Genomic DNA, 15125 nt, shown 5'->3' on the forward strand with positions numbered 1-15125 from the left:
TTGGATATAGCTCCCATACAGACCGATATCTAGGTTTAGATTTTGGGGCCATAAAAGATTCATTTGTTGTCCGATGTCGCCGAAATTTGGAACAGTGTGTTAAATTAAGCCCCTTGACATACTTCTGCAATATCGTACAGATTAGTCCAGATTTGGATATATAGCTGCCATATAGACCGATCTCTCTATTTAAGGTTTTGGGCCCATAAAAGGCCCATTTATTGTTCGATTTCACCGAAATTTGGGACAGTGCTTTGTGTTAGACTTTTCGACATTTTTATGCAACTTGGCCCAAATCGGTTCAGATTTGGATGTAGCTGCCATATAGGCCGATTCTCCGATTAAGGGTCTTAGGCCCATAAAAGCCACATTTATTATCCGATTTTGCTGAAATTTGGGACAGTGGGTTGTGTTAGGTCCATCGATGTCCTCCATCAATTTGGCCCAGATCGGTCCAGATTTGGATATAGCTGCCATATAGACCGATCTCTTGATTTAAGGTTTTGGGTCCATAAAAAGCTCATTTATTGTCCCCGAAATTTGGGACAGTCAGTTGTGTCAGGATCTTCGACGTCTTTCTTCGGTTTGGCCCGGATCGGTCCAGATTTGAATATAGCTGCCATATAGACCGATCTCTCTATTTAAGGTTTTGGAATTATTTGTCCGATTTCGCCGAAATTTAGGACAATGCTTTGTGTTAGGCTTTTCGACATTTTTATGCAGCTTGGCCCAAATCGGTCCAGATTTGGATATAGCTGCCATATAGACCGATATCTCGATTTAAAGTCTTGGCCCCATTAAAGGCGCATTTATAATCCGATTTCACTGAAATTTGGCACAGTGACTTATGTTAGGCTTTTCGACATCCATATCGTATATGGTTCAGTTCGGTTTATTTTTAGATTTAGCTACTAAAAAGACCAATATTTTGTTATACACAATTGAACAGTGACTTGTACTTATTAGTATTTGGTCCAAATCGGAACATATTTCGATATAACTGCTATGGGACATAAGGTATGCAATTTTCATCGAATTTTGATAATAGGTGGTTCACATATAAATTTACATATAATTTACATCCGAGGTGGTGGGTATCCAAAGTTCGGCCCGGCCGAACTTAACGCCTTTTGACTTGTTTTTGGAATTTTCAGGGGTATCTCTCCACGGACACCCCTATCGTGTAGTGACCATTTATTACTACCGCTAAAGTACTCAGAGGTCTCTTGTCGAAACTTAACTCCCGTTACGGACTTATGCCGCGACAAAGACACCTGATAATCCGACTGTTATGCATAGATTTAAGTTTAATTAACTTTGAGCTTGCCCTAAAACAATTATTGGTTGTTGCTGATGGTTAGTAAAATTTGCCAAAAACGCCTACATTTTTAAGCACATTGATCTACTGTTAAACTTTTCTTAGATTTTTTATTTTTTGTAAATAATTATATATCTAAGATTTCTAAAATGTCCATAAATTTTTGATCTTGTGTCCTATTTTGTTGAAATGAAAAAATTGGGCTGCCTGAAAAAAAATCCCCCTTGACCCTCTCTCTATCTCTAATGATTTTTTAACTTCAAACTTAAGCTTAAGCTATAACATTCTAACTGTTTGACACATTTTTACATAACAATACTTAAAATTTAACATATTTTCCCCCTTTAGGGTGTCCTACTAATGCCTCGTACATTGTCCGATAGCCGAAAACTGCGACTTAGAAGAGCTTTTACAGAGGCCACTCACGAATCACTGCAATGCTCGAAAATGGTATTTAATTTGATAACAAAATCTACCAATTAACAACCAACCCTTCAATCCTCTCAAAATTATGTTTTTGCCAATCAAAGAACCAAAAAGCTACCCCTACGTAATGCCTGCTAATAAAGCTCAAGCACACTGTATATTCCCTAAACCCCTAACAAATTGAAACCCCTGCCTTTCACACCTAACATCCAAAAAGTACAAAAAAACCAACCGTTTGTAGTTAGTCGTTTGCATATGCATTGTTGATTTGACACCCCCCCCCCCCCCCCCTCCAAAAAAACAATACGAAATAGAAAATAATTCAACTAACAGTTGTTGTTCTAAAATCATAAATGAAGCCTTCCACAGAATCTTCTTAAAAAATAAGAAATCTATGCATTTGAATGCTTCATTATAGGTTGATTCGAAACCAAACCAAAAAAAGTGATTTTTTTGCACTGTGTTCCTTTTTTTTATTCTTGTTGCTAACAATTTCTTTTAGTTTTTTGTTTTTTGAGATTTTTCATTTAGTTTGTTGATGACAAAATTTGATGCTTTTCATCCCTTTTTTGCCCCTTTATTTCCAAAGGCTTCTTCTGCCCAAACAGTCAAAATGGTTCTGAGCACAATTTTCACAAATGTTTGATTGGGAGGAATTTTTTCCCAATTCAGATTTCTCTCACCTGAGCATGCATGTTTAGTATGAGTTTTTTTTTTTTTTTTAACTAAAATAAAAATTTTTAAAATTTTAAAATTTTGGTTATAAGAGTGAGTTCTTTTTAATTTACAGAAGCTTATTTAAATATTTTGAAAAAAAAAAAAATACCGATAAAAAATCTATGGAATGGGAGAGCAAAATCCTTTCAATAGGACATGCCATGGTTATTGTTATCGTTTTGGAAAGTTGACACATAATACACGTTTAAATCATCAGTTAGAAAATTTCGATCTTGCATAAAAATCCAAACTATACTTGTACTATTGGGTTGCCCAAAAAGTAATTGCGGATTTTTCATATAGTCGGCGTTGACAAATTTTTTCACAGCTTGTGACTCTGTAATTGCATTCTTTCTTCTGTCAGTTATCAGCTGTTACTTTTAGCTTGCTTTAGAAAAAAGTGTAAAAAAAGTATATTTGATTAAAGTTCATTTTAAGTTTTATTAAAAATGCATTTACTTTCTTTTAAAAAATTCGCAACTACTTTTTGGGCAACCCAATAGCTGACCCGGGCCCGCTCCGCTGCGCCTTCCTTTACTTTATATGGAACAAAAATTCCCTTGGAATATTTATTTTCGACAATTAAAGAGCTTTTAGTGAAATACCATGCTACGACAATAGTATATCGCTTGACTAACAGTCTAACAGAACAGAATTTAACGTTAGAAGTGAAGTGTACTCCATTCCTAAAATACTTTATTTTAGCCCCATATTTCCATGATGTCTGATTTAGGCGTGTTTTTGGGGGTAAGGTGGTCCTCCAGGCACTTGGACCTGAAATAATATCAGCATCGTGCTCTTCTCTCAAATACCATTTTCTTAAACCCCATATTGCCATTGGTTTTGAGGAGAGTTTACAGGATGAGTCTTCCCCCAAACACATGACCCCAAAATAGGTTATCAAATTCGTTTTCTAATCTCAAATACCTTTCATTTGAACCACATATTGGCATGGTCGAAAATTTTTTCCCTTTGGGGGGTGTTTTGGGGAAGGGATGATGCCTTAAATACATGGTCCTACATTTGGATATCAAATTCGTATTCTACTCCCACATGTCTTTATTTGAGCCCCATATTGCGATGGTCCCTAAAAAGTTGCTGTTTGTGGGGTATTTTGGCAAAGGGGTAGACCCCCAGAAAATTGGTCCTGATAGTGGGTATCAATTCTTGCTCTACCCCCCAATACCTTTCATTTAAGCTGCACATTGACATGGTGGGTAAATATGCATTTTTAGGGGTGTTTTGGGGTTTGGGGTGGTCCCCCAAACACTAAGCCCTGACAATATATCAGCAACGTGCTCATATATCTCATATATCTATATATCATTTATTTGAACCCCATATTTTGGGAAAGGGGTAGACCCCCAGAAAATTGGTCCATAAAATGGGTACCAGTTCTTGCTCTACCCTCCAATACCTTTCATTTAAGCTCCACATTGATATGGTCGGTAAATATGCCCGATTTAGAGGTGTTTTTGGGGAGTGGGGTGGTCCCCCAAACACTAAGCCCTGACAATATATCAGCAACGTGCTCTATTCTCATATATCTATATATCATTTATTTGAACCCCATATTGCCATTGGCCTCAAAATTGGATATCAAATTCGTTTTCCAATCTCATTTAAACTCCTTATTGCAAAAGTCAGCAAATATTTCCGGTTTGGGATATTGGCCCTAAAAAATACTCTCTTCCACTCTCTTTAAGACCCAAATTGTCTTGGTGAGCAAATACGTCCTATTTGGGAGTTGTTATGGTGGTGAGATGTCCGCTAGACAGTTGACCCTAATGTTGATATCAGATACGTGGTCTACTCACAAATACCTTTAATTTGAGCCCCATATATCCATAGTCGGCAAACATGGCCGGCTTGGGGGTGTTTAGGGGGATGGGCGGCCACTCAGTGAGTTGGCCTTGAAAATATATATCAGATTCGTACTCTACTCTAAAAACCCTCTTATTTGAGCCTCATATTGCAAAAGTCCGAAAATACTTACTATGGGTGGTGTTGTGGGGGTGGGGTGGCCCATAGACATTTTTCCCGAATATTGATATCAGATTCCTGCTTTACTCCCAAAGACCTTTCATTTGAGCCCCATATTGCTATGGTCGTAAAATTGTCCCCTTTGGGGGATGTTTTTGGTGAGAGGGGGCCCCCAAAAACACTTGGTCTCATATGTGGATATCAGATACGTATTCTACATTCAAATACCTTTTATTTAAGCCGCATATTCCCATGGTCAGTAAATAAGTTCTGTTTGGGGGGTGTTTTGGGAAAGGGGTCCATCCCCCAGAAACGTGATTCCACATTTGGATGTCAGATTCGTATTCTACTCGCAAATACCTTTCATTTGAGACCCATATTGCCATGGTCGGTAAATATGTCCGATTTAGGGGTGTTTTGGGGGTTGGGTGTCGTTGTGGGGGTGGGATGGCCCCATAGACACTTTTCCCGAATATTGATATCAAATTCGTGCTTTACTCCCAAAGACCTTTCATTTGAGCCCCATATGGCTATGGTCGTAAATTTGTCCCCTTTGGGGGAGGGGGAGGCGGCCCCCCAAACACTTGGTCTCATATTTGGATAGCAGATTCGAATTCTACTCGCAAATACCTTTCATTTGAGTCCCATATTGGTATGGTCAGTAAATAAGTCCTGTTTGGGGGATGTTTTGGGGAAGAGGTGGACCCCAGAAACGTGGTTCCACATTTGGATATTAGATTCATATTCTACTCGCAAATACCTTTCATTTGAGTCCCATATTGCCATGGTCCGTAAATATGTCCGATTTAGGGGTATTTTGGGGGTTGGGTGGTGTTTCGGGGGTGGGGTGGTCCCATAGACACTGTTCCCAAATATTGATATCAAATTCGTGCTTTACTCCCAAAGAACTTTCATTTGAGCCCCATTTGAGCTATGGTCGTAAATTTGTCCCCTTTGGGGGATGTTTTGGGGGAGATGCGGCCCCCAAACACTTGGTCCCATATTTGGATATCAGATTGGAATTCTACACTTAAATACCTTTTATTTAAGCCCCATATTCCCATGATCAGCAAATAAGTCCTGTTTGGGGGATGTTTTGGGAAAGGGGTGGACCCCCAGAAACGTGATTCCACATTTGGATATCAGATTCGTATTCTACTCACAAATACCTTTCATTTGAGTCCCATATTGCCATGGTCGGTAAATATGTCCGATTTAGAGGTATTTTGGGGCTTGGGGTGGTCCCCCTAACACTTGGTCCGACAATTGGATATCGGATACCGTTTCTACTCTTAAATACCTTTCATTTGAGTCCCATATTGTCGTGATTGGTGTAAATATATGTTTGGTAGGTATTAGGGTGGGGCGGTCCCCCTAGGTGCCCCATTCGAAATTTGGATACTAAATTTTTATTTTTAGGGTACTATATGAAAGCACACAAAATTTCGCTGAAATCGTCGCACCACCCATCTCCGAGATCTGGCGTTTCTGAAAATAAGGGAAGGGGGAGGGTCCTTCAGATATCAAAAAATGTAGTACCCTATTTTTACCACCGGGTCATTTTGCACCATCTGTACAAAATTTCAAGAAAATCGGTTCAGCCGTTTCTGAGTCTATGAGGAACACACAATCATACAAACAAACAAACCTACAAACAAACACAAATTGATTTTTATATCCTCCACCATAGTAGGGGGGGTAATCTATGGTTGCCCAAAAAGTAATTGCGGATTTTTTAAAAGAAAGTAAATGCATTTTTAATAAAACTTAGAATGAACTTTAATCAAATATACTTTTTTACACTTCTTTTCTAAAGCAAGCTAAAAGTAATAGCTGATAACTGACAGAAGAAAGAATGCAATTACAGAGTCACAAGCTGTGAAAAAATTTTTCAACGCCGACTATATGAAAAATCCGCAATTACTTTTTGGGCAACCCAATAATTTCGTCATTCTGTTTGTATCTACTAGAAATATTCATCTGAGACCCCATAAAGTATATATATTCTTGATTATCGCGACATTTTATTGCGATCTAGCCATGTCCGTCCGTCCGTCTCCGTATCCAACAAATGTGCCAAGTATGGTTCAAATCGGTCCATAACCTGATATAGCTGCCATATAAACCAATCTTGGGTCTTGACTTTTTTAGCCTCTAGAGAGCGCAATTCTTATCCGATTGGAATGAAATTTTGCACGACGTGTTTTATTATGACATCCAACAACTGGGCCAAGTATGGTTCAAATCGGTATTGCTGTCATATAAACCGATCTTGTGTCTTGACTTCTTGAGCCTCTAGAGTGCGCAATTCTTATCCGATCAGAATGAAATTTTGCATGACGTGTTTTGTTATGATATCCAACAACTGTGCCAAGTATGGTTCAAATCGGTTCATAATCAGATATAGCTGTCATATAAACCGATCTGGGGACTTCACTTCTTGAGCTTATAGAGGGCGCAGTTCCTATACGATTTGACTGAAATTTTGAATAGCGTATTTTATTCTTACTTTCAACAACTGTGCCAAGTATGGTTCAAATCGGTCCATAACCTGATATAGCTGCCATATAAACCGATCTGGGATCTTGACTTCTTGAGCCTCTACAGGTCGCAATTATTATCCGATTTGCCTGAAATTTTGTACGACCGATCCTCTCATGACCATCAACATACGTGTTCATTATGGTGTGAATCGGTCTATAGCCCGACACAGCTCCCATATAAATCGATCTCTCTATTTTACTTCTTGAGTCCCCAAAGGGCGCAATTCTTATTCGAATTGGCAGACAGGTCTTCAACATATAATTTAATTGTGGTCCAAACCGGACCATATCTTGATATCGCTCTAATAGCAGAGCAAATCTTTTCTTATATCCTTTTTTTGCCTAAGAAGAGATGCGATCCATGGTGGAGGGTATATAAGATTCGGCCCGGCCGAACTTAGCACGCTTTTACTTGTTTTTTTTTTTTTTTTTTTTTTTTTTTAAACCTTCTCTGTTGTTCTTAGAAAATCACCTTAATCCAATTATGGCTTCAGGATTTGGATTATTTGATATCCATGGTTGTGTTATTGGTCGTGAAGAAATATAATTTTTCTTGAATAAATCAAGTATTGCACCAGTCAAAATGTCACATATCAATCTATGGGGCGTTTATCCTCAAAAGTTATTGGTTTTAATCGGCCTCTATGCCAGCCTACATCGTTACTACAAAGGTTGTTATAATTCATATAACAATTTTGAAAGGTCTAAATTTTTATTTTAGCTATTTTATACTTCTTTATGCTACTTAGACACCTTATGCTCTCACCCTTTAATATTTGCATTTCATACAATAGACTTACTTTTAATGCTGTGCACACATAGTGTGCTGGCGCTGGCAAACCATTGAAGAACGAATGTTCGTTTGCATAAAATGCATAGCGTATATCTATTCGAGTGCTTTTTTCTTTATTTTCTTTCTCTTCTTCTTTTTTTGCATTTGTTTACTATGTGTGAATGTGTGTGTGCAGCATACTTAGTCGTTATCTTCTCTCAAAGGATGTGAACTGTAAACCCTCATCAACAATGTCTTCAATGAGGTGTGGGGGCAACACAGTCAATTCCTCATTGAGATACCCCACACTAAATGTCTTGATATCCATTTGGTTGATGCATACTAATGCATATTAAGATGTCTACATATGTATGTATGCATGTATATACATAGATGTAGTATATGAGATATGTTAGTTGAAATTGTGTATGAAAATATTTGTATGTGTGCTTTTATCATTATATGAGAATAGGTATGGCTTATATGAGCTATGAATATTAGGGTGGTTCCTATTATTAATGCCAGAAATCTATAAAATTTTAGAGACTTGAGATGAATTTAGGAAAAACTAAGGAGTGATGGTTAAACAGACAGAAAGATCAGAAAGCTGGCCGCTTTGTTGGATGGCAAAATTTATATCAATTCCAATGTTTGGAAAGGGCGAATAAAGGAACTTTTGGCCAACAAACCTGTAAGAGGGGGTTTGGTAATCGTTGAGGGTTTTTTTTGCAGGATAAGGAAGATACTTTATGCATCTACGTTGTATTCCAGACTCCGTCGAATCGGCAATACCGGCTAAGAAGTCTCTATCCCTATATCTCCTCGGGAACCAGATTTCACCTCGGAACTACTTCGAGGTAAACCACAAAATGTGATACCAAATCATCTCCTCCACAAAGTGTCGCGTTCGAAACTCTGCTTTATTCCCTATGCCGCACAGTGGGAGAAAATCAAAAAAAAAAACTGGTGAAAAAATATGCCGCATTAGAACGGATAGAGCTATTTATTTGAAATTTGGACTGGTTAGAGTTGTTAACGAGATCGAGTGCAAAATTTCAAATCCAAAAAGCATCTACATATGTGTCCTCTTCATAAAAAAAGAAAAAAAAAATCTAAATACCTGATTTTTTTCTTTTTTTATAAAGAGGACAGCAAGTTTTTCAATAACGATTAATCAATGGAAATATTTTTCTTGGGTATTCGATCGGAAATCTCTTTCCTTCCTTCCACGCGATCTATCGTCGCTTCGATTATATAGCGATGGTATGAGCTGCTCTTATCCCCTATGCATTCTCCCATCGCCCTAAGTCTGATAGCCGCAATGGCTGTCTCACATTTAATATGTATGTCTATGGGTCAGATATCTAGAATAATCTCAGTGCCCTAGTGGGCGTGGTCCTCATCGCTCCGCCTATGCCAAGACATAATAAACCCATCATTTGGTACATCGATTGACTAAGAATCATTTCTTAAACCACCACCATGCGATAGGGGTCTACTAATCTAGTCATTCCGATTGCAACACATCGAAATATCCATTTCCGACCCTAAAAAGTATATATATTCTTGATCATCGTAAAAATCTAAGACGATCTAGACATGTCCGTCCATCTGTCCGTCTGTTCGTCTGTCTGTTGAAATCACGCTACAGTCATTAAAAATAGAGATATTGAGCTGAAACTTTGCGCTGATTCTTTTTTTTGCCCATAAGCAGGTTAAACTCGAAGATGGGGTATATAGGACTATATCTTGATATAGCCCCCATATAGACCGACCCGCCGCTTAAGGGTCCTAGGCCAATAAAAGCCACATTTTTCATCCGATTTTGCTGAAATTTGTGACATTGAGTTGTGTTAGGCCCTTCTACAACCTTCGTCAATTTGGCCCAGATTGGTTCAGATTTCGATATAGCTGCCATATAGACCGATCCTACGATTTTGGGTCTTAGGCCCATAAAAGCCACATTTATTATCCGATTTTGCTGAAATGTGGGTCAGTAAGTTGTGTTAGGCCCTTCGAAGTCATTCGTTAATTTGGTACGGATCAGTTCAGATTTGGGTATAGCTGCCATATAGACCGATCATCCGATTTTGGGTCTTGGGCCCATAAAAGCCACATTTATTGTTCGATTTTGCTGAAATTTGGGACAGTGAGTTGTGTTAGGCCTTTCGACATCCTTCGTTAATTTGGCTCAGATCGGTCCAGATTTGGATATAGCTGCCATATAGGCCGATCATCCGATTTAGGGTCTTGGGCCCATAAAAGCCACATTTATTATCCGATTTCGCTGAAATTTGAGACAGTGAGTTTAGTTAGGCTCTTCGATGTTCTTCTTCAATTTGGTCCAGATCGGTCCATATTTGGATATAGCTGCCATATAGACCGATCATCCGATTAAGGTTCTTAGTCCCACAAAAGCCGCATTTATTATCAGATTTTACTGAAGTTTGGGACAGAGAGTTGTCTTAGTCCCTTCGACATCTTTCTTCAATTTGGCTCAGATCAGTACAGATTTGAATATAGCTGCCATATAGACCGATCCTCCGATTTAGTGTCTTAGGCCCATAAAAGCCGCATTTATTATCAGATTTTGCTGAAGTTTGGGACAGTGAGTTGTCTTAGGCCCTTCGACATCTTTCTTCAATTTGGCCCAGATCGGTGAAGATTTCGATGTAGCTGTTATATAGACCGATCTCTAGATTTAGGGTCTTGGGCCCATAAAAGCCACATTTATTATTCGATTTTGCTGAAATTTATGTCAGTAAGTTGTGTTAAGCCCTTCGACATGCTACTTCAATTTGGTTCAGATCGGTCTAGATTTGGATATAGCTGCCATATAGACCGATTTCTTGATTAAATATTTTGGGCCCATAAAATGCTCATTTATTGTCCGTTGTCGTCGAAATTTGGGACAGTGAGTTATGTTAAGTCCTTTGACATACTTGTGCAATATCGCACAGATCAGTCCAGGTTTGGATATAGCTGCCGTATAGACCAATATCTAGGTTATAGGTTTTGGGGCCATATATGACGCATTTATTGTCCGATGTTGCTGAAATTTGAGATAGTGAGTTTAGTTAGGCGCTTCAGATTTGAATATAGCTGCCATATAAACCGATCTCTCGATTTAAGGTTCTGGGCCCATAAAAGAGGCATTTATTGTCCGATTTCACTGAAATTTGACACAGTGACTTATGTTAGGCTTTTCGACATCCGTGTCGTATATGGTTCAGATCGGTTTATTTTTAGATATAGCTACTGTACTTATTAGTTTTTGGTCCAAATCTGAAAATATTTTGATATAACTGATATGGGACATAAGGTATGAATTTTTCACCGAATTTTGATGAAAGGTGGTTTACATATATACCCAAGGTGGTGGGTATCCAAAGTTCGGCCCGGCCGAACTTAACACGTCTTTACTTGTTGCAATATCTCACATTTTTCTCAAATTCCATTTTACCCTCATATACAATTTCTGTCCTTTCCCTTTGGTTGCACCATGTGTGTTGATTTGAAAACAAAATGGAACAAAGGCGTCAAGTACTTGTAAAGCTGTCGATCTCATTATGGCCGTTATAAAAATGTTAAATTTACATCAATAAAAGCTTCATAACCTAATGACACACTCTGAGCTCTACGACATTGTAAATATGTTTCAGCAAAAAGTGGTTGTCCTAGCAAAATACAAAAACAAAAACAAAAAAAAAACCTAAAAGGCATTTGTACACATTAAACATGGACAAAAGAAATTTATGGTAGACATTTGTTATTTTTTTTATTCCTTTTGCTGACACATAAACAACAACCACAACAACAAGGCGTTAAACCTTTAAGTGTAGTTAAATTTAAATAGGAACAGTTGATAGATGATGACATGAGCTAATAATAAAAGCCATTTGTGGAAGGGGGGGGAGTGGCGGAAAGGACGAAAAAAGTTCATGTTTGTCGATGAGTATGGGCACGGCTCATAATTCACTTTGAAAGACTTCCTCAGATAATGAAAACGACTTCACAAATACATAGCAAAGCTTTCTAATCAAAATTTTGGGGTCAAAGGCTTAATGAGTTCATCCTTATCAGATTTGAGGTAGCGAAAACTCCCAATTAAATGCTTTACTGAAGATGTGAAAACATATCCAATTCTTACACCAGTATCAATCTCCGAGACTCTGTATAGACAGCATGCTAATTTATAAGTGGATAACATAAGGGTTTTATAGCATACAGGTGAGAAACAGGTTAGGTTAGCTTGAAAAGAGGGTGCAGAAATTAATCCGCCCCATGCCACTATGGACATACACCTAAGGCAGTAATCGGCTTGTTGTGCGCTCTAAAAACTATAAAATAACCTCGAAAAAGAAAAATTTAAGTTAGAAACTCCGTGCTACTTACAAAATCCCCAATTGTTCTCAATGCCACTACCCTAAATTGGTTCATGTCTGATATTGTGTCTCCACCTAAGTACCGGTATCTGTTGAACGCGAAAGCCGGGCAATGACAACGGAAAATCTCTAAAGTCTCATCATCTTCCCCGCATGCCCTACACAAGCTATCAATTGCCGCACCGATTTTACATAAGTAAGCTCGTAGTCCTATGTGTGCTGTTATGATACCCATGGCTATACTGACCTTCTTCTTGCTTCCTTTCAGCCTCGTTTTCTCACGATCTGGATCCCCCCATACGATTTTCGCCGTCCTACCGACCGTTTCGCTGTTCCACAATGTTGCATGCGCATTCGTCGCCCACTCCCTTAACTCGGACTGCGTCAACCCGAAAGGCTTCGAGTTAACCAAGTTTATAGAGGGCAGTCCTCTGGCCAAATCGTCTGCCCTTTCATTTCCCCCTACTCCGTTATGGCCCGGCACCCAAACGATGCGGATTTTCCCATCCTCAGAGAAGGTGTTAATCTCCTTCTTTCACTGCAAAACTGCTTGTGACCTTACCGTCCTGGTTGTTAATGCCCTTATGGCAATTTTACTGTCGGTATCGATGTTCAGACTCGATGTCCTCGCGTTAGCACCACACCACTTCACAGATTTCGTGATCCCCCGGATCTCCGCCTGCAGGACATTATTATGGTCAGACAGTCTAAAAAAGATGTCAGTCCCTGGGTTTTCAATGTAAACTCCCAGGCCCACTCTGATGATATGATCTTCCAGATGGCAATACTAGGGTACCGTCAATCCAAGGCTGTGCCGATGGCAGCAGTGCTTCGCACTCGACTTCAAGGTTCATCTCAGGTATCCGATCGGAAACCTCTTCCTTTCCTTCCAGGTTTCCTATCGTCGCCTCGATTATTCACGCATTCCGTGATCGCTCGCATCTCCGCTTGCAGGACCGTATTATGGTCAGGCAGTCTAAAACAGATCTCAGTCCCTGGAATCTCAATGTAAAACCCCAGGCCCACTCTGCCCTCGAGCTTTGATCCATCCGTGTAACATGATCTTCCAGATGGCAATACTAGGGTTGCGTCAATCCGAGACTGTGCCGATGGCAGCAGTGCCTCGCACTCGACTTTAAGGTTCATCTCAGGTATCCGATCGGAAACCTCTCCTCTTCCTTCCAGGTTTCCTATCGTCGCCTCGATTATTCACGCATTCCGTGATCGCTCGCATCTCCGCTTGCAGGACCGTATTATGGTCAGGCAGTCTAAAACAGATCTCAGTACTTGGGATCTCAAAGTAAACCCCCAGTCCCACTCTGTCCTCGAGCTTTGATCCATCCGTGTAACATGATCCTCCAGATGGGAATACTAGGATTCCGTCAGCCCACGAATGTGCCGCTGGTAGCAGTACCTCGCACTCGACCTCAAGCTTCATCTCAGGTATCCGATCGGAAACCTCTTCCTTTCCTTCTAGGTTTCCTATCGTCACCTAGATTATTCACGCATTCCGTGATCGCTCGCATCTCCGCTTGCAGGACCGTATTATGGTCAGGCAGTCTAAAACAGATCTCAGTCCCTGGGATCTCAATATAGACCCCCAGCTCCACTTTGTCCTCGAGCTTTGATCCATCCGTGTAACATGATCTTCCAGATGGCAATACTAGGGTACCGTTAATCCAAGGCTGTGCCGATGGCAGCAGTGCTTCGCACTCGACTTCAAGGTTCATCTCAGGTATCCGATCGGAAACCTCTCCTCTTCCTTCCAGGTTTCCTATCGTCGCCTCGATTATTCACGCATTCCGTGATCGCTCGCATCTCCGCTTGCAGGACCGTATTATGGTCAGGCAGTCTAAAACAGATCTCAGTCCTTGGGATCTCAATGTACACCCCCAGTCCCACTCTGTCCTCGAGCTTTGATCCATCTGTGTAACATGATCTTCCAGATGGCAATACGAGGGTTCCGTCAATCCAAGGCTGTGCCGATGGCAGCAGAGCTTCGCACTCGAATTCAAGGTTCATCTCAGGTATCCGATCGGAAACCTCTTCCTTTCCTTCAAGGTTTCCTATCATCGCCTCGATTATTCACGCATTCCGTGATCGCTCGCATCTCCGCTTGCAGGACCGTATAATGGTCAGGCAGTCTAAAACAGATCTCAGTCCCTGGGATCTCAATGTAAAACCCCAGGCCCACTCTGTCCTCGAGCTTTGATCCATCTGTGTAACATGATCTTCCAGATGGCAATACGAGGGTTCCGTCAATCCAAGGCTGTGCCGATGGCAGCAGAGCTTCGCACTCGAATTCAAGGTTCAGCTCAGGTATCCTATGGGAAACCTCTCCACTTCCTTCCAGGTTTTCTATCGTCGCCTCGATTATACCGCGATGGTATGAGCTGCTCCCATCCTCAATCCATTCTCCCCTCGCCTTAAGTCTCATAGCCGCGGTGGCTGCAACACACTTAATGTGTTTGTCAATGGGTCGTATATTTAGAATAGTCTCCAGTGCCGCAGTGGGCGTGATCCTCATCGCTCCGCCTATGCCAAGATAACATGTTCCCTGAACCTGTTGTATAGTCCTTATTATTGCACATTTTCTCCATAGCAGTCTACCACAATACTGAGGCGTAAGTAAGTATTGGTCTAATCACGCTCCTGTAGAGCCAATGGACAGACTATCCTAGGATTCAGGCCCCATTTCGAGCCTGTGAACCTACTCAGTACGCTGCTGAATGTGACACTTCCAATTCAATTTCCTGTCTAAGATCACGCCTAAGTATTTTACCTTGTCCGATATCGAAATCGTCTTATTGAGAAAACGTGGTTCGTTAAATTGGCCCACCTTCTCTGGGTTAACATTGAGACCCTTGGGTCTAGCCCAGTCATATGCCATATACAAGACCCTTTCGGCCCTTCTGCATAGCTGGTTTGAATCCTTACCTCTTAGAAGAATTATAACATCGTCTGCGTAGCAGACGGGTTCA

General features: G+C 40.3%; 1 protein-coding gene across 16 annotated transcripts in view; it reads left to right on the forward strand.

Moving 5' to 3' along the window:
* The window catches only part of LOC106089068 (small conductance calcium-activated potassium channel protein), a 965076-nt gene that overhangs the window by 313911 nt on the left and 636040 nt on the right, over positions 1 to 15125 (forward strand). For 15 of the 16 annotated variants that reach the window (XM_059367773.1, XM_059367771.1, XM_059367763.1 and 12 more), the window contains one exon: positions 1667 to 1768. The exons of the other annotated variant lie outside the window; for it this stretch is intronic. In XM_059367773.1, the coding sequence (XP_059223756.1) occupies positions 1667 to 1768 (102 nt within the window). The remainder of the gene's footprint in view (positions 1 to 1666; positions 1769 to 15125) is intronic. 16 annotated transcript variants of the gene reach the window in all.

The sequence above is a fragment of the Stomoxys calcitrans genome, chromosome 4 (assembly GCF_963082655.1).
Source record: "Stomoxys calcitrans chromosome 4, idStoCalc2.1, whole genome shotgun sequence".
NCBI lineage: Eukaryota > Metazoa > Arthropoda > Insecta > Diptera > Muscidae > Stomoxys > Stomoxys calcitrans.